Here is a 19,057-nt window from a genome sequence, read left to right on the forward strand (position 1 = left end):
TTTAATTGTCCGCACGATATGTATAGATTAATGGGAATGGGTTTGTCTTTTTTTTTGGGTACCGTGAGGATTCTGCTAGAAATGATCAGAGATGTGGTTGGTATCCTTCTTCTCAAATCGTCTCGGGAGAGGATGCTATTAATCGAGTCGGTTTGGCACCTTTGTGTTTGCTCCGGTTGGTCTGAGTTGGGTTGGCAGCATGCTTGTTCTGTGAAAGCTGTGGAGGCACCTAAGGGGAGCTCTCTGATGTTGGTTGTGGTGATAGGGGAAGGAGGGAGAAGTGAGCTCTGGGATCGGACAACCTCCTTGGCTGATGTGTGATAGGAAAACAGGAAGCTAGGGAGACCGTCGGTTGGCGGGAGTTGTTGATTGATCACCAAGGAGTCTCTTGCACATCAGAGTACCTAACCATCACATATATACTCTGACACACCATATCTCGTTCGCTGCTGGACCGGCAACTTGTCCGGTCTGGCTTGTATATCTCTGACCTCTCGATCATATACTCGACGATATGATCTCATCAAGCATAGGAGACAGGAAGTGACACTCAGACATAGGCACACTCTATGGCCTTTATGATGAGGCAGCATCTCGATCGAACCTTGCCCTTTTTTTTCGTCAACATATTCTCTCACTCAACCGTGGACCGGTCCCGATATCTTCGTACAGGGTCAGTACTGTCCAACTGAGATTGACACCAGTTACTTCAAACAGAACAGAATGTATAGATGGATATATCCCTCCGTAGTACGGCCATTGATCACTTCTAGGCCCAGTTCTTGTTATTCTAGTTGAATCTGGTAAACACTCCTCCAACACCCTCCCCCTATCCCATATTTCCAGGGCACTAAACACGTCCCTATTCATCAACCAAGTCCTACAAGCACTTACGCCATCCATCCATCCGCTATTGTTAGTTCCATCCCAATGGCCATGTCCATCGGAGTCTACCTACCTCCCTATTTACCTACCTACCTACCTACCTAGGGACCAAATGAGGTATTCACCTCAGCTACGACAATAGTGTAGGTAGTCATTTTAGCACCTCTCACAAGTCAGAACAGCGAGATTCACTCCCCTCTCCCCTGATAGACTTGATAGACTCATTACCCACACTCCCAAAACGGACGACGACGACGACGACGATGACAACGCCTTCGGGGCAAGTGATGATGAGGAGAAGGGGCGGCTGGAGGAACAATGTGGATGAGAGGATCCGGGATTCTACCCAGCAAACTCCCACAAGGCAGATTTCGAGATTTCTTCTTCGAAACACAAAATAGGATTTTGGAATTTGGAAATAGATGCGATACCTTCTCCCTAGGTCAGGTATCTCGATATGCCTAAGGTAGGTGGTATACCACACCACCGGACATCCGTCGTGGCTGTACATACGGAGCATGGAGTCCCTGGAATAAGGGGAAGTACAAAAAACATTGCCCGGATGGAAATAGTAATTTGTATCAAGAATTCTGCTGCCTAAATAATCGGGAGGACGGCATGGAGGTAAATATGCGGATGCGAATGCGGATGTTGCGGGAGGGATGGATGGATGGATTCCGAGAGGCTGGGTGAGCGTGGGTGAGAGAGGGGCACTGCCTCCCTTCCGGATGGAGACACCGCCGCTGGTGGCCGGTTTCGGTGCCGCAGGTGAGTACCTTACTTACCCTACCCGGGGGGCTGGGACGTGGGTAGATCTTTGGGGTATTTGGTCTTGCTTATGTGTAGGTATGTAGATTGGGTGTATGTAGCGTTCCCCGTGGGGAATGGAGTGTGGAGTGTGTGATGGTCGTCGATAGGAAAAGGAGGATTGTATAAGGAGTAACAAGACGTGCAACCTAGGTACATATTCATGTGTTTTTACTCGGTTTTTTGATCCAAGCCAATTGGACTTAATCTCCATCGTTCCAGAGGTCGACCAATGTCGCCCCGGATGCTTGTTTATCACCATGTTTGCCTCATGCATACCTGGTTTTCAGCTGTGCGCGGTTCTACAACAGGTCTCACGACAATCCCTTCTCGCATAACTCCGGCACCTGGCTCACCGACAGACATGTATGCACAGAGCCAAGGAACCCCGGTATTTACTCCTTACCTACCTAGGAACCTAACCTACTACGATAGGAAACACAGACCTGATCTGAGACTCACAGACAAACATCGCTTAAATATCTATCTCGCTGCCTGGGAGCAGTTCCCAGCAGCCAGGGGGCAGTTGGGGGCCGAAACCCCGGCATTTTCCCACATACCTACCGAGCCTTCCGCCACTTCCGAGACATGTCTCGCGTGCTTGCTCGCTCGCGTGCGTGTTCGTGGGGCTTGTTGCGGCGTGGCTTGTTTTGTATGTAGGTGCCTGTCTTGGTTCGTGACAGACTGTGAGATGTGTTTCACAGGGCTGAGGGGTGCTGGTAGGTATGTACATACCTAGGGACACTACTGATGTGTGTGTTGTTGGATGCACGTCGGTACTGGCTGGGGTGTAGTACTAGGTTGCACATACATACATACATACAAACCTACAGACACGCACGAACCGGGACCGAAGGGACTGTTGATGATGGTGATACTTGGAGAAAGGTAGGTGAGGCATGGTAGATCTGGACTGAAGCGTCGGTTGACGATACGAACTGGCCTGACTTGGGCTGGCTTACTGTGCTACCTACTGCAAATGACATGGGTGATGTAGCTGCTTCTGCTACTGTTCGTGTTGTTGGTGTCGTCCGGCCGGCTAGCTACCTAGCTAGGGCCCTACCTACTATGTTTATCCATAGCACGGAGGTAACCCGGGACGATGAAACATGTAAACATCTCTAATATCTGGATATAGCAGCCCAGATGTTGAAATACGAGTCCCAGCTGGGCGGCGCAAACTATGTATGTGTGTAGGTACGTAAGAGCACGCAAAAGCTGGGGTTGGACATTGGTTGGAGCTGTAGGGCTGAGAAGCATGCAGGTGGCGGCTGGAGTGTGGTCGCATCTCTGCGGCCGCCTTCCGGCCGTGATGGACGTGTTTCAGATTCGGGATGGATACCTACTATACGTCATGGAAGATAGAAATGGCAGAGTACGAGAGAATGCAGAGCTACCTGTTTGGAAGAAAGAAGGTGGAGGTTGCATTTGGGTTAGTAGGTCCGGCACCTGTTGGTTCTCTTGGGTTGACGGTGTTTTAGACCGGATGAGTGTTCGGTGAGGATGATATGAGATTCAAGAGATACTTTAGGAAATTCTAGACTCGGCTGGCCGATGTTCAAAATTTGGGCTGCAATGAGACCCTCACGATCAAGAGAACTTTTCTTGTTCTGGGTGGCTGTTGGCGTGAAAGACAACTAACCTTCACAACCGACTGGTCCGTCAAGCGCCGGGTGCGTTGAGCCACGACGAGAGAGAACAGGTATGGCGTCATCACGCGTGGTCTGCCGTTGGAGAGAACATACAGATGTGAAGTTGTCTGTCGGTTTTGTTCCAAGTTGGGCAACGCAAGCCAGGAAGCACATCTGAAACGATGTTTCAGAATCAGCCGCAGCCTCAGGTAGGCAGCTGCCTGACGCGCCAGTGCATGCACTTTGTATGTACGTACTCCGTACAGTACATACCTACATACAACATACGATGAACGCAAGCGCGCTGAGACTTGGCTGGTGGGATATCCACCGCAGCAGCAGGAGGAACAAAAAGCTCAGGAGCAGGAACAGAGCATCTTGCGTGTGTCTTCGTCCAGAGACTTGGACAAGGTGTGGCTGTGTCCGGCTTGGCTCTGCAAGCCACGTTCCGTGCAGCCAACCAATGCAGAGAGCAAGATCGGGCCGTTTTTCGTGGAGAGCAGGCGAGATGAAATGCAGGCGACTTGACATGGTGCCACGTTTGACTGGCTGGTTGAAGAATTGTTAAGGAGACCGCCAGACTGGCTGAGAATCATGCTGCCAGCCGGGCCGGGCATAAGGAAGGGTATGACGGGCCCGGGCATGAACGTCATTGATGAAGCCGGGTGGTGGTCGGCGACGCTACCATGTTTGGGCCATCGTTATCGGGACCATCTTTCGGGAACCGCCTTGGGTCTTGGGCAGACAGACTGGCTCAATAGTGTCGGAAAGGCGGGAGAGGACGTGACAGGCAACCAATGGCCCATGGACCAATGAGTGATGTCAAGTTCGAAGCTGGTGTGCACAGTTGTGTGATCGAGGTGTCAAAAGTCCCCAGAGCAGGTGACGTTAAGGTTAAATGGGATGGCAGCCAAGGTAGGAGCTGGCCATGATTTGGATCATGTGAAACTCGTTGAGCCTCTTTCGTGCAGCTTGGAGTAGCAGTTATCCAGTCATGACTCCAAAGATTTTCCATCAGTCGTTGAAGACGGTCCATGTGAAGGATCAAAGAGGGTCGCAGTGATGGGGAAATAAAGTTCCAGGTTTGCTTCCCCGGCACCTCGAGCCCGCCGGGAAGTGGTTGAGCCTATAGGAGCGCTAATCCTGATTGGGGATAGGCGTTCCGTGCCTAGCTCCCGCAGTTGGGGGCCGTTTTTGAACAGGCACCAACCCTGGACTCCATTCCCTGGGTCTGGTTGTCGGCCCGGCCAAGCGAATGCCAATGGACAATCCAAGTCCAAGTCCAATGGGAAGAAGGCCCCGGTCTGCGCAAAATTGGCTGTCGAGGTTGTTGCAGTGCTTGATTCAGTGAATGCTGGATGGTGTGCATGTGTGGTACCTGATTGGCATCTCTCGTCTGCTTGTCAGGTAGGTTTGAGGGTTGGGCGCTTGTCTGTCCCGATTAGGTATGGCCTGTTGAGCGGCAGTGTCGCACAAGCGCGGCAAACAGCAGACAAGCTGAAGCAAGCGCGCAACCTCTTCAACCTCCAGCACCTGTTACTAATATGATGTCTCGACTCTCAGGGAACTTCTTTGAGTCCGATGGCTTGCATAAGGTAGTCTGCACGGAAGCCTCCATAGAAAATGTTAATTTTACTTGCCAGGACCACCACGAATCGTCGGCCCTATGCGGACGTGGAGCGCCTCCTTGGATGATCGGATCATGTCCCGGGCCATACACAGGACATACTCGCAGTCTCTAGGTACCAAGTCTGGAAGCCATCGTCAACCCGTAATATCACCGCTTATACCTAGGTCGCTTGTATTGCAGTGGAAGAGCAACACGGACATATCCGTATTCCAGAACAGCTGCAGAAGCAGTCGATGTTTCAGATGGTGGAACCGTCTCCAGGTTATTCTAGAAACAATGAGGCCATGTTACGGGCCTCTTCCATGTCGCAACTCTTTTTTTGTCTTGGAGTCAGCATTTGTAAGGTCGAGTCTCTTTTCTCTTCTGGGAGAGGGTCGGGTCAAGCCGAGTCGTTCGAGTCGAATGAGTGCAGAACCGAGGTGACGTTTGTTCTTTCCATTCTTTGCATTCGGGGCACAGAGCTGCCTCACGAAAATAGGATCTCACTGGCAGCTGCGGACGGCACAGCAGGCCTCGCCGGCCACGCGTCAGCCAATCAGGCAAACAGGCAAACAGTGGGGCAGTTCTGGCTTCCTTCTCATCCCCGGTTCCCCGCCAATTTTTTTTGGCTTGGCTTGCATCAACAATGCACTCTTTTCGGGTCATTTTTCCCATTGACACAACCTGGAACGCAACCTCATGACGACGTCGTGCAGTTCTGTAGGTAATTTTGCAAGCACTTCTGTTCTTGAGCTCCGAGGAGCGGAGCGTCTGCCTGAAAATTCTGAAACTGCGGCATCCCAAGAACTTCAAGATGCAGCCGCGGCATGGACTACCTGATGTCCTCTGCGCCGGATACACGAGATACACGAGATACACCCTGAGAACTGGCGGGACCGAAACCTCGTGTTTTCAGTCTTTCAGAGACACCGAATGCTTTCGGAACCGTCTTCGACAGTGTTCCCGGTGGCTCGTCCGGCCAGCACCGAAAGCCGCCGACACGCAGTCATGCTCACTTCACGTCGCTGTAACCCTCCACCACCACCAGTTAGTAGGACCATTCGCCAACACCAGGCATGGAATATGCCATAGACGGTCCAGCACTTTGCGCAAATATTCTATTATTTGATACGGGCAAGCCGGACCTATCCAACACGACCTGACATTGCAGCGGCTTTGGATCTTTCCATGCCTGGTGTCAGCGAGCCGTCCGCCGAACGCCATGCCCTGGATCTGGGACAGCACGGCAGCGGTAGCCGCCCTACGTTACACAACCGTTCTGTGTTGAGTCTCTGCCACAACGCCTTCCCAGTCCCGTGGATCTACAACGGTGATTGTTGGCGTCCTGCATGGATATACTAGCAGACACCTTCTCTTGTGGGAAAATGAGAGCTACCGTATCTATCATACCGGACCAACTCTCAACCTGCAGAAGTGCTGTCGGGCCGTTAGCTTCACCGAGGCGCCAAGGGGCCAAGGACAAGATGCTGACAACGAACCCAACCGCCACAATCTAAAGGTCCCGGAACAACTCAACAGCCGGCAGATGTAACTAAGGAGTACCTAAGGTTGTTTGTTCATGCGCGGGTTCCGGCAGCCTTGCAGCTCCACTCACCGTTGTCAAAATGGTGGCTGAGGCTGCGGTCATGCTCATCCAAGTTTCGCGGCAAATAGAGACTCAAGAAACCATCGACCGCGGTGTCGTCGAGTTACACAACCTTCCCCAGGGGACCTCGGTGTCGGTTACACAGGGTAGAACCAAGAGATCGCCAACAGGCACAACTCGGGCCATTTACCAACCAGCGGCACCTCCCTCATCATGCTTCCCCCTTTTCCACGCCTTGGTATGTCATGTATGTTATGATGGACATACATACAAGTTAAAGTCACGGCTGCTCCGACAAGAGACTCAATTTAGCGTCCAGTTGGGCATGGAACTGATTGTCAATCATATCGTCAGCGCATACGCCAGACGCCGACTCCGGGGAGAGCCCTGTGTAACCTTTGTGCTCTGCCCAAGTTTGGGTGGTGTCCCAAGCTGACAAGCGACAAGGGGGTTCCCCTCAACTCGACTCGACTCGACTAAGCCTCATGAAGGGTGCGAAAAATCAACGGAAAACAATTAACCGCGCTGAATTCCCATGTCATCCCACCGCATGGCTTTCGCTCTCGTTTTCCACGGCCTGCATCTTTCCCCAGAGGAGTACATAGTAGTAGTACAGACCTGGCATCCCATCTCTAGACAGCAGCGCCGCACACCTGCCGGACCGTGCAACGTCAGACACACAATAGAGTGCAACCATTTCTGGATGGGGACTGACATGGGCCCAGCCGTACGGCCCTTCCGGGTTCCGGCACTGCGTCCGTCCCTTTTCTCTCTGGCGAGCGTGCTGCGCGTGAAGTTCGTCTCTCTCTTCGCATGCCCCCCCCCCCCCTTCGTCCATCCATCCCACCCGCGTCTTGGCTAGACCCGGTTGAGAGGCTTGTTTCCTGATCTTCTTGACAAACCTGCTCTCTTTTGCGCACGTACCACACCGCACCGCACATACACGCTCTCTCTCACTGACACCCGACCTTGCTACCGTTGTCGTTTTGGTGTTTCTGGTTCGTGGCTTGCTCACTTGCTTGCCGCTCGCTCGCTTGGTTCCTCTCTCTTTCTCTCTCTCCTCGCCACACCCGCACACACACACTTTCGTCTCTCTCCACACATTCTTGTTCACTCATACAGCAAGAATCCACACCCCCCCGTGTTCATACTGTACCTCTTCCATCAACCCCTCCCCCACCACACCATACACCACCACGTTCCTGTCTCTCTTTCCTTTGTTCCTGGCTTGCTGTCGTTGCGCGTGTCTCCTGCAGCCGCGCGTGTACCGGCGGCTGTAGCGTGTATCCGGGCCACCGTCCTGCCGTTCGTTCCGGGCCACACACCGGATCCGGTGGCCCTCCCCCTATCCACACCCGTCTCTCATGTCTGTCTGTTGTTCCCAGTTTGACTGCTACCCTCTTTCGCTCTTCGTTTCGGCAGCCCAACCGGGCTGTGCGCCTGTGTACTATACTCCTACTCCCCAACTTGGCACCTGATCTTGTTTCCTTTTTGGAGGGTTACTCCCCCCCGTCAGGTTGCCCGCCATGGTCAGTCTCAGCCTGATCATGGATACCGTCACGGACGACCACCACCACCTGCCTGGTTCCCGTTCCCACAATAATACAAATAAAAAGGACCACCTCGCCCCTCCTCACTCCTCGTCCGAGGAAGCATCCTCCCCTTCAGGCACACGTCCGGATCCGGACTATGATAAAGCCAGTCCTCCCAGTCACGTCTCATCAACCTCATCGACTGAACTGCAACATCAACATCATCGACAACAGCAGCATATCGACTCGGCTGCCCCTGTCACTGACCAGGCAACAACTCGGCACGTTGCAGCAGCCCTCGACCATTCAACATCTCCCGAGGCGAACCCGTCCTCACGGGCCGAGAGAGGCGTCAGGGAAGGAAGTGGCACTGCTGCTCCCACGTCGGCGACCACCACCACCTCCTCGTCGTCGTCGTCTTCGTCCCTGGCAAGGTCCCCGACATTATCAGGACCCAATCCCCCAGGAGGCTCCGTTCGGCCATCCTCTCGCCGCGGGACTCAGCAGCAGGACAAAAACGCCAGCAGCACCCCGGCCACTAGCATCAGCGCCGACTCGATGGACCGGTCACGATATGGCCCGGTTTCGTCGTCCATTCCTACATCGTCCGCCATGGCCTCTGGAGGCCTCCAGCGCCCGTTGCCGATGCACCCCATCCCGGGTCACCCTCAGTACCAGCCGAGGATGACACCCAAGACGGGGCGCATCAGCAAGGCGAAGAAGGGCTTGCCGGTTCATATGTGCGAGATATGCCGGCCGCCAAAGGTGAGTGATGAGGCGCCTATTCTCGCTCTCCTTCGTTGTGTCTTGAACATGTGCGTATGAGTAGGTAGACATTGGGCCTGGCTGACAGGGTTTTTCTTTGTTGTATTTCTAGACCTTCACAAGGGCGGAGCACCTCAGGTGAGGATTTTGGTCTCCTTGGTGTTGGATTTAAGAAGAGTACGGGTTTGCTGATGAGTCTTTCTTCCCCTGAAGACGGCACCAATTGAGCCACGAGGCCCCTCAGTACCAGTGTCCGGGATGCGACAAGGCTTTTCACCGCCCTGACTTGTTGGCGAGGCACCAGCAGAAGCAGTACGTGAACCAAGCGAGCACGAAGCCGTCGTAGTGGATTCTGACAATAGACATTTCAGTGATCATGATGGCGAAAGTGTTCCTCGGACAGGACCAACTCGCCAGAGCCCACGACCACCGACGACAGGAGGCTTCTCCGCTCACCAGCCGTCCGTGGGAGCCACACCGTCAGGACCGGCCGTCTCGTCTTCTGCAAGCGATCCGCTGTCCAACCCGAGCGCGGATGGTCCGGGAGCAACTCAGCAAACGCCGGGAAGCTCCTCCTCCCATGCCAACCATGCCACCTATCGACCACCCCATCATCCATCAACGAGGGAGTATTCGAACTACACTACCTCTCCATCGCCGTCCATGGCAAACTCTGCGCCATCATCCAGCCATTCTGGCCCATATCTCCCCACCACTAGCCTTGGTAACTACCAACCCAGAACCGCACCACTGCCCAATTCCTTAGTCACCCAAGGTCTCCAGCTGCCTAGCCTGCAAACGCATGATGTTCCTGATTTGCAGCCTCCTTCTTCATGGCCGTCATCGGCGACAGACAGCAGTGCTTTGACTCCCCGTTCCGATGTCTCAAGAAATGCTCGTCCGTGGCCCCCGTCTCAGCGCCCATCTCCGTACCCGAGCTCGGTCCCCCGAACGCTGAGCCCTGCTCCGCCCATTGAGCCCCTCCCCGGGCCTCACCATTCGACATTTTTTCCTGGGTATTATGGCCCCCCTCAACCATCGGAACACTCCTTCGGTCCGGGGATTGCAGGTCTGTCGTCGTCGTTGACTGCATCGTCAATGGATTACTCCGCCAACCACCATCTCAGCCACCATTCCTCTTCCACCGCGACCACTGCCAGGCCGCTCCAACAACAGACGCCTCCGTTCGGACCGAACCACGGTCGTCTCACCCCACCCGTCACCGGGAGCGGCCCGGCGCGTAGCGCTAATGTTCTCGTTTCTTCGGCGGCTGCGACCACCTTGGGGGATCACCTCAGCAGTCTCATGTCCAGCAAGGCCACGCTCATGGGTGGAAACCCACACTCCGACCTCAGCACGCCGGTACCAACCACCTTCGGACCCTTAGGTAACTCCTACTCAGGTCACTACAGCACTGTCGGCGCAGCCGCCAGCAGTCCCGGTGCGGACAGCATGAGCACTAGCAGCGGCATTGTCCCTGAATTAGACCTGCACATTGATCCAATCCCCCGTGCAGGTCCGCTGGTTATGACCATCCCGCTGCCGGGGCCGGTAAGGGACGCGATTCCCCGGTACTTGGAACTCTACTGGGAGCACGTGGACCCGGTGCTGCCGTTCATTCATCGCGCCACGTTCGAACAGGCCCCCGAGGACGTGTTGAGGTGCGCCATGGCGGCTTTCGCCACGCAGCATTTGGATGACAAAGAGGACCGGACGAGGGGAAGTCAGTTGCACGAGTTCGCTTGGCAGGAGGTCAAACGGGTAGGTCGCCTCAGCCACTCCCTGAGAAAGAGAGACATAAAAGAGTCGCTAAGAAATGATTTGTTTCTTGTCCGTCACAGATTTCTCAATGGTCACTTCAGACCATGCAGGCTATCCTCCTGTGCGAGTATTTTGCGCGGTTCCGCGGCCGCAAGACCGTCACGCACCCATCCAAACCGTTCGAGACTCTGTGTTCGAGGGTGAGTTCTCCGCGGTTTCTTCAAGGTTCTTCAGGACGTGGCTGTCGCCTTTTTCTCTCTCCTGTTGTCGACACGGCGGCTTGGTCGCCCGTTTCTTCTCCAGCATCTTCTTCCTGTTCCGACTCGTTTGGCTTGGACTCTGGCACCCCGCAGCAGAACACCTCCTCCGTCTCTTCTTTTTCCTCCTCCATGGCTCCGTTTGCTACGAGGCATCTGAGCCCGCTCAGTCAGAGCACCACCCCCTCCTGGAATGGCTTTCACTCCCGGACTTGGTCGACTTCCTCTTCGTCGTTTGGTTTTCATTCGCCTTCGTCTGGTTGTTCTCCTGTTTCTCCTCAGAGCCAGTCCCGGCTTCCCACTCTTCCCCATGTCCTGGGATATGTTTTTAATCATAATACTCCTTCTTATCCCTCCTCTTTCTCTTCTTCTGCGCCCTCCTCCGCCATCCCCACAACCCCAGTACAGAAGAAACACAGATCCTGGTCTTCCCTCTTCGCCCCCGACATCCATACTGCTGCCACATCCTCCTCCTCCTTTACGACACCATCTATTTCCTTCACGGTCTCTGCTCCGTCCCGGGCTTCTGCTCCCGGACCTACCGCCCAAGGACAACAGGCATACTCACACGGCATGTCCAACCCGCAGGTCCTGAAGCACAACCAAAACTCGGCCTCCCTCCTGGATCCCCACCACATCCTCTCCGCGGACGAAAACCAAGGTCTTTCCCCCCAGGACCGCTGGCGCAACTGGATCGACGCGGAATCCCAGCGCCGCCTGCTCGCCGCCTGCGTCTTCGTCGACGGCCACACCGCCATCTACCAGCAGCAGCGCCGCGCCATGGAGGACGCGGGCCTGCACACGGGCAGGACGGGCGTTCCGCTGTTTGGACGCAACGCGAACAGCCAGCTCTGGCGCGCGGCCACCGCCAAGGAGTGGGCGGCCGAGTTGGAGAACGATTGGACGGCCCTGCAGACCGAGACTGCGCCTTCGCTGGAGAGGTTGACCCCGGAGGACATCACGCGCAGAGCGCCTGCCGATGTGCTGATCTTGTTGAATTTGCTGGCCATGGGTCTGCCGAGATATCAAAGCCGCGTGCCGAGCATGGCGGTTTCGGCGGGGAACTCGCCCGCCCCGGAGATGATGGACTATCAGCACCATGCTCCTCCTCCTCCGCTGCCGAATCCCTTGGGGTTGTCATTTGGTGGAGGCCAGCAGCAGCAGCAGCAGCAGCAGCAGCAGCAGCAGCAGCAGCAGCAGCAGCAGCAGCAGCAGCAGCAGCAGCAGCAGCAGCAGCAGCAGCAGCAGCACCATACCCTCACACCTCCTTCTCACCATCGTCATCAACTCGACGACACGTTTTCTTCCCCCGTCGCTATGCCAGACGCCGAAGACCGCATCCGCACCCTCTACCCCGACTGCCCCATCGCCAACACCTACCTGGCCCTCCACCACACCCCGCTCCGCGACCTGCTCGCCGTCAGCGGGGACTCGTGGGTGTTTTCCCAGAAGGTCCTGCCCGCGGCCTCGTTCCAGGAACATCAGCGCCGGTTGAAGGTTTGGGCTACCTCTTTCTCTTCTTCTTCCGCATCCTCCACAGTGGCGGGCGGGGATGCAGCCTCGACCGTCTCCAGCGCCACAGGTGGTTTGGCCCAGCTTAGTTCGGCAAAAGCGACCGTGTACGCGGCGCGCGCGATCCTTGGATTTTTGGCGCGCGAGGAAAAGGATCCGGGTCGTCGCGGCGGCAGCGGCAGCGGCAGCAGCAGCAACAACGACTCGAGCGCAAGGGGGTTACGGCATTGGTCCGACTGCTCCTCAACCGCCTGGAGCTGGGATATGAGCGATTACTGGGCGATGTATGTGTGCGCGCTGGTTTGCTGGGCGTTTACCCACTACCCGGCGAGGAGTACCGGGAATGGCGGTGGTGTTTCTGTTGGTGGTGGTGGTGGCGGTGGTATTGGGGAGAGCAGCACAACGACCACCACCGGCAGTGGTGGATATCACAACCATCAAGGCTCAACCTCCTCCCCGTACTCTTCTTCTTCCTCTTCAGTATCCTCCTCCCGTGCACCACCACCACCGTTAGCAGCAACGACAATAATAACAACCGCAGGCCCCTCCTCCTCCACCCCCAACCAAACCCACCAACACCAACAAGAACCCCCCGAAGAAGAAGACACCAAAGAAGAAGACGCCCAAGACGAGCAAGCAACCATCGCCTGGCTCCGCGCCGTCGCCTCCCCGCACACAACTCACGACGAACTCATCCGCACCCTCCGCACCAGCACTACCAACAGCTACGCCCACCATCGCGAACCCGCCGCCACCGGAGCCGCCAGCATCGGCGTGGGCGTGGTTACCTTGGTCCGCCGCCGGCTCGAGGCGGATTGCGTCGGCGGCAGAAACAGGCTATATGTGGATGCCGTCGGGGTGCTGAGGAAGTTGGAGGAGGGGAGGGGGTGGCGGTGGTTTTAGTTGCTTGGGTAGGGAAGGGAGCAAATCCGCCTGCCTTAGCTTACCTAAATCTCTCTCTTCTACACCTCTCTCATCAACTCTCCCTCTCACTCTCAATTCTGATCACTAAACTAAACACATGTCCCCTTTCCACTTCGCCCTCCACCTCTGCCTCCCCTCCTCCTCTCCCTCTCCCTCGCATTTAACCAAAACAATACTTTCCTCATCATCACTGGGCCGGGATAGAATCGTTTTTCTTCCATTTTTCCCTCTCTCTGCATTTCCTCACTTCTTTACCTCCACTTCCAAGCTTAAAATCTCCCCTTTTTTTCCCTTCTTGTTCAAGACCCCTTATTTTGTTTCCCCCCCCTTCTGTTTTGTTTTCCCCCCTTTCTGTTTTGTTTTGGGATACATACTGCTTACCAAGCACGTACGGTTTACAAGAATGGCTTCGGCATTGGCGTTGGCATGGTATGGTATGGATGGGGCAGTCAACGAAGTAACGAACGAGGATCTCAACAAAAAGAAAACGACGAATATGTTGAAAATATGATATCCAAAAAGGGAATGGATAATAACAGGGTAGGATGGGATGGGATACACCGGCGCGGCGTACATGGGGTATGGAGTCTACGGATGGGAACTGATCTTCATAATGGGTTGTCTGACTTTGGATTGGGTTGGTTGGTCGGGGCATACATTTGGAGAAATACCTGTGAAGGTGGCTGGCTTCTTCTGCGTGGTTTGGTTGGTTGATTGGTTGGTTGAGTTCATTCTTTGCTTCTCTTCTTCTTCTTCCCTCATACTCTTTCCCCTTTCTCTCCTCTGGGAAACTGGGTGCGGATTGCGGATTTTCCCTTGTATCTTGTTTGTGTACTTCACTGTTGGTTTTGGTTGTCAACTTCTCTTCTCTTCATACCGTGTGTTTAACAAATATTGATATCAACCAGAGACGAGTCATGAGACTATGGGTATAATAATCTAATGATAAATATACACTATCACCACACACTCTCATCGCGTTGTTGGGACAAGATCATGATTGACAACCATAAGGGGGGTTGTATTTGTAGCTCTAATCCCATTTCCATGCGAACATTTCTAGCTGATAGCAGAAGAAGCCAACATAATGAGAGTCTCCGCATATTCTTTTTCTCCCGACTCTAAGAATGGTATCCCGAACCTCCAGGTGTTGAAACACGCACCATCCATCCATGCACACACACAAAATATCCGCCAGATACTCTGATAGGTGAGTTGATCACAGTAATCCTACCGCCACGTCCTTCCCTTCACCCCCCCATCCACAATCACCCGAACACCCGTACTTACCAGATAGACATCGATTTCTAAACTCTCTCCCACCCCCTTAAAACAACCCATCAATCTCCCCCGTCTCCACATCCACATCAACATTCAAATACCCCGGCGCCGTCGGCAGGCCCGGAATCGTCTGGATATCCGCAGCCAGGGCATACAGATACCCGGCGCCGGCCGCCATCCGGACATCCCGAATCGGCACGACGAAGCCCGTCGGCGCGCCCTTGAGCTCCGGGTCGTGCGAGAGCGAGTACTGCGTCTTTGCCACACAAATGGGCAGGTTGCCGAACCCCTGGCGCGTGTACGTCTCGACCTTTTTGCGCGCGAGCTCGCTGAACTCGACGCCGCTCGCGCCGTACATGTCGCGGGCGATCTTTTCGATGCGGTCCTGGATGGTGTTGCCCTCGAGCTCGTACAGCAGCTTGAACTCCTTGGGTTTCTCCGCGGCCGCCATGACGGCGCGCGCCAGGTCGACCGCGCCCTTGCCGCCCTCGGCCCAGTGGTTCGCCACCACGGCGTCCTCGGCGCCCGCCTTGATCGCTTCTTCGCGGACCACGTCGATCTCGGCCTGCGTGTCCGACGAGAAGCGGTTGATGGCCACCACGACGGGGACGCCGTAGCTGCGGGCGTTGGAAACGTGCTTGGCCAGGTTGACGCAGCCCTTGCGGAGGATGTCAACGTTTTCCTCCTTGTAGACCGGGTCGAGCGGCGCGCCGGGGGAGATGGGGGGTCCGCCGCCGTGGACTTTGAGAGCGCGGATGGTGGCGACGACAACCACCACGTCCGGGACCAGGCCTGAGGTGCGGCACTTGATGTTGAAGAAGCGCTCGCCGCCCATGGTGAAATCGAAGCCGGCCTCGGTGACGACGAAGCCCGTCTTGGCAGCGTGGTCTTCGTCGGGCTCGGTGCCGGCAAGCTTGAGGGCCATCTTGTCGGCCAGGATGGAGCTGTTGCCGATGCTGATGTTGGCGAAGGGGCCGGCGTGCACGAAGACGGGCGTGCCCTCGAGACTCTGCATCAGGTTGGGCTTGATGGCGTCGCGCATGAGCGCCGTCAGGGCGCCGCCGCAACCGATATCGTCGCAGGTGATGGGTTCGCCGCTCCGGGAGCTCGCGACGACCATGCGGCCCAACCGCTCACGCATGTCAGCCAGGCTGGTGCTCAGGGCAAGGATGGCCATGCACTCGCTGGCGACGGAGATATCGAAGCCCGTCTCGCGACTGTGGCCCTTCTCGGTCGGGGCGTTGCCGATAATGATGCCGCGCAGGTGGCGGTCGTTGACGTCGAGCACGCGGCGCCATGTGATGGTGTCAGGGTCGATGTCGAGACGGGCGAACCGCGTGATCTCCTCCGGAGTCAACGACTCGGGGTCCGTCTTATCGATGCCGAGCTTCTTCAACCGGCGGAGCATGACGGGAGTGAACTTCCTCACGCCGTTCTTGACGGGCACCAGGCGCCGGTACAGAGCAGCATCCTTCTGGGTGATCTCATGGAACATGCGGGTGTCGATGGCGGCGGCGAGCAGGTTGTTGGCGGCGGTGATGGCGTGGATATCGCCCGTCAGATGCATGTTGAACTCGTCCATGGGGATGACCTGGCTGTAGCCGCCGCCAGCAGCGCCGCCCTTGATGCCGAAGGTAGGGCCTTGGCTCGGCTGGCGCACGTTGGCAAAAGTGACACGGCCGACATGGGCGCCCAAGGCCTGGGCGAGGCCCATGGTGGTGGTAGACTTGCCCTCGCCAAGGGGGGTCGGGGTGATGCCAGTGACCACGACATAGCGACCGTTCCGGCGGTGGTCGAGGCGCTTCAGGAGGCGGAGGTCAACCTTGGCCTTGTAGGCACCGTACGGCTCGAGCTCCGAAGGAGAAATACCAATCTCCTTGGCGAGCTGGGTGATGGGCTTGGGAGGCTGGGCACGGGAGATGGCGATGTCGGAGGGGACGGGATCCAGAAGCTTGAGATGCAAGGGCACGATATGCCTCTGCCGCTCGGCCTCATAGGCATGGGTAGCGGCATCGACGAGGTTCTGGAGCAGCATGGCGACGGTCATAGGACCCACGCCGCCTGGCACAGGGGTAATCAGAGAAGCCACCTGGGAAGCCGATTCAAAGTCGACATCGCCGACCAAGCGCTGGCCCGACTTCTTGGTGGCATCCGGAATGTAGTTAGTACCGACGTCGATGACGACGACGCCCGGCTTGAGCTGCTCGCCCCGGATGAATGCCGGTTTGCCAACTGCGACGACAACGACATCGGTATTCTTGAGGTGGTGGTCCAGGTCGGCGGTCTTGGAGTGGCAGACGGTCACGGTGGCGTCCGCCTCCTTGAGGAGGTAGCTGACAGGGCTGCCGACGATATCGCTCCGGCCAACGACGACGGCATTCTTGCCGGACAACTCGACCCCTGACTCCTTAAGGAGGACCATGACGCCCTTGGGAGTGCATGGGACGAAGAAGGGATGGCCGCCGCGCTTGGCGAGCTCGCCGATGTTGTGGGTACCGAAGCCGTCGACATCCTTCTCGCTGGCCACGGCCGAGGTGACGTTGTACTCGGACATGTGCTTGGGCAGCGGCAGCTGGACCAAGATGCCGTGGACCGAGGGGTCATTGTTGAGGGCGGTGACCTTGGTGATGAGCTCGGCCTCGGTGGCAGACTCATCAAACTTGATCAACTCGCAAGCAATGCCGCACTGGAGGGGTTAGAACTTGCGGCGTGAGAGCAATTTGCTGTATAGCTCACCTCCTCGGCCGCCTTCAACTTCATGCGCACATATGTGGCTGACAAGCGGTGTAAGTTTTGTTCAGGGGATGAATTTTGGGACAGCCAGATGCTGGCCAACAGGCACTCATCATGACTTACATGAGTCGGAGCGGTCACCCACTACATCAGGTCAGGGTCAGTCAGGGGCTCAGGAACCTATGTAGAGGTGTAGAGCTGGAAGAGTGAAGGATGCATGCACCCATGCCAACACATGACGGGCGCACACGCTATAATACACACCTTGGATGATCTTGAGGCATGGCTGGAAGCGAGGGTTGGCGGCTTTTTTCTCGGCAATCTCAGCACGCAGTCTCTCGCGCACGTTCTTAGCGATGGCCGTGCCGTCGATCTTTGTGGCGGGCATGGCTGTTGATGCCGAGCAGGAGAAGGCCCGGAGACGGGGTGGTTGTGAGAGAGCGGATCTGGTGATGTGGTGAGGGTTGGGAGTGGTGAAAATCCAGGGCGAGAAGGCCAAGGTTGGGCCGAAGAATGTTGTTAGTGATCGAGGGGCACAAGGCGGGGCAGCGGAGCCCATGCCAGCCGAGGATTCCCGCGAAAGACAGCCAGTCCTTGCAGGTGCTGCTGTTACTGCTCTTGCTGCTGCTGCTGCTGCTGCTGCTGGACGCCTATGTTTTTGTTTTAGGCGACACACGTGTTGCCATGTATGCTGTGTCTGCTGTTGCTCCTTGCTGAAGCCGACATGGCCTTGACCGGGAGCTGGCGATATGTCTGCAGTACCTCCACTGCATCCGACATGGCGCTGGTCTGCCCGTCGGCCGGGCAATGCTCGAGAGTGCCATGCCGCTGCAGAGTCAGTGCTAGCTAACAGTGAGTGACTTCGATACAATCAATTGGCACTGGCAGGGTCTTGGGTCAGGATTTTCCAGGAACACAAGCGCTTCAAGCTCACTGTATCCCGTCGGATCTTGGCATCGAATCGCCTGAAGAAGACCTGAGAAGGAGAAAACAAGACAAGAACTCGGGAGATGCAGGGCAGTGGGCAGCAAGGAGAGACAATCTTGGAGGGAAGACACAGCTCAGGAGTCCATCCACCAGCAGCCCCGTGGAATACCAAAGACGAAGAAAAGGCCCAGCACCACTTCACATAGACCCATGCCCCTTTAAGCTCCATTCTGAGTCACTGGCCCCCGGAAAACCGCATCGTGTCCTGAAGAGCGTATGATTCAACAGCCACGCCGAGTAAATGTTGGACGGGCAAAATCGAATTATGTTTTATTTGGCCATATGGATAGAGGTAAATCCGGGGTTGCAGGCAAGGGTCTGAATTATTGGGACATATTGGGAACCAAACTTTGGTGGTTGCGGCTTAGTGACACTGATGACACAGGAAAAGAAGAGCGAGAGAAGGGGGAAAAATAGTGGGGCTACAGGTTATGTTGCCAAGAACTGCCCCAGAACAGAAGGCGGTCAGGTTTGGCCACCCGCAGGCAGTGTGCTGGTGGGGCAACTTGCCCCTCCAAGTCCTGTGTGCCTGGCCTATCGGCAGCCAGACACGCACAATCTGCGGAAAATCTCACGGATGCTCAGAACTGCGCTGCCTGCTTGCTCATCAAAGAAACAAACACTCGCCCCGCAACCAAGAGGTCGCCGGATCCAGTCTCAACTCCGGCCTCACTCACCACCAACAACAAAAACCAGCACAACCACACCGAGGATACCCAACGACATTTTTTTCTGAATAACCGAATCCCCGGATAATCAAAGTCAAT

General features: G+C 56.0%; 4 protein-coding genes across 4 annotated transcripts; 3 read left to right on the top strand and 1 right to left on the bottom strand.

The window, feature by feature from the left end:
- Positions 1-8,064: 8,064 nt before the first annotated feature.
- VTJ04DRAFT_9781 (uncharacterized protein) lies at positions 8,065-13,268 on the top strand (the record flags this gene model as incomplete). Its single annotated transcript, XM_069368365.1, has 6 exons — positions 8,065-8,835; positions 8,948-8,973; positions 9,049-9,147; positions 9,207-10,596; positions 10,677-10,796; positions 11,442-13,268. The coding sequence occupies 6 exons, from the start codon at positions 8,065-8,067 to the stop codon at positions 13,266-13,268; spliced, it is 4,233 nt and encodes a 1,410-aa protein (XP_069214516.1).
- Positions 13,269-13,692: 424 nt separating this feature from the next.
- Positions 13,693-14,600, top strand: VTJ04DRAFT_9782 (uncharacterized protein; the record flags this gene model as incomplete). The annotated part of the gene is made up of 2 exons (XM_069368366.1): positions 13,693-13,723; positions 14,416-14,600. The coding sequence occupies 2 exons, from the start codon at positions 13,693-13,695 to the stop codon at positions 14,598-14,600; spliced, it is 216 nt and encodes a 71-aa protein (XP_069214517.1).
- A 16-nt stretch (positions 14,601-14,616) lies between these two features.
- Positions 14,617-17,691, bottom strand: VTJ04DRAFT_9783 (uncharacterized protein; the record flags this gene model as incomplete). The annotated part of the gene is made up of 4 exons (XM_069368367.1): positions 14,617-17,256; positions 17,307-17,344; positions 17,427-17,447; positions 17,568-17,691. 4 exons carry the CDS (start codon positions 17,689-17,691, stop codon positions 14,617-14,619), a joined length of 2,823 nt encoding a protein of 940 aa, XP_069214518.1.
- Positions 17,692-17,991: 300 nt separating this feature from the next.
- VTJ04DRAFT_9784 (uncharacterized protein) lies at positions 17,992-19,046 on the top strand (the record flags this gene model as incomplete). Its single annotated transcript, XM_069368368.1, has 2 exons — positions 17,992-18,138; positions 18,876-19,046. The coding sequence occupies 2 exons, from the start codon at positions 17,992-17,994 to the stop codon at positions 19,044-19,046; spliced, it is 318 nt and encodes a 105-aa protein (XP_069214519.1).
- Between the last annotated feature and the right edge of the window lie 11 nt (positions 19,047-19,057).

The sequence above is a fragment of the Mycothermus thermophilus genome (assembly GCF_041956435.1).
Source record: "Mycothermus thermophilus strain CBS 625.91 unplaced genomic scaffold VTJ04scaffold_7, whole genome shotgun sequence".
NCBI classification, from domain to species: domain Eukaryota; kingdom Fungi; phylum Ascomycota; class Sordariomycetes; order Sordariales; family Chaetomiaceae; genus Mycothermus; species Mycothermus thermophilus.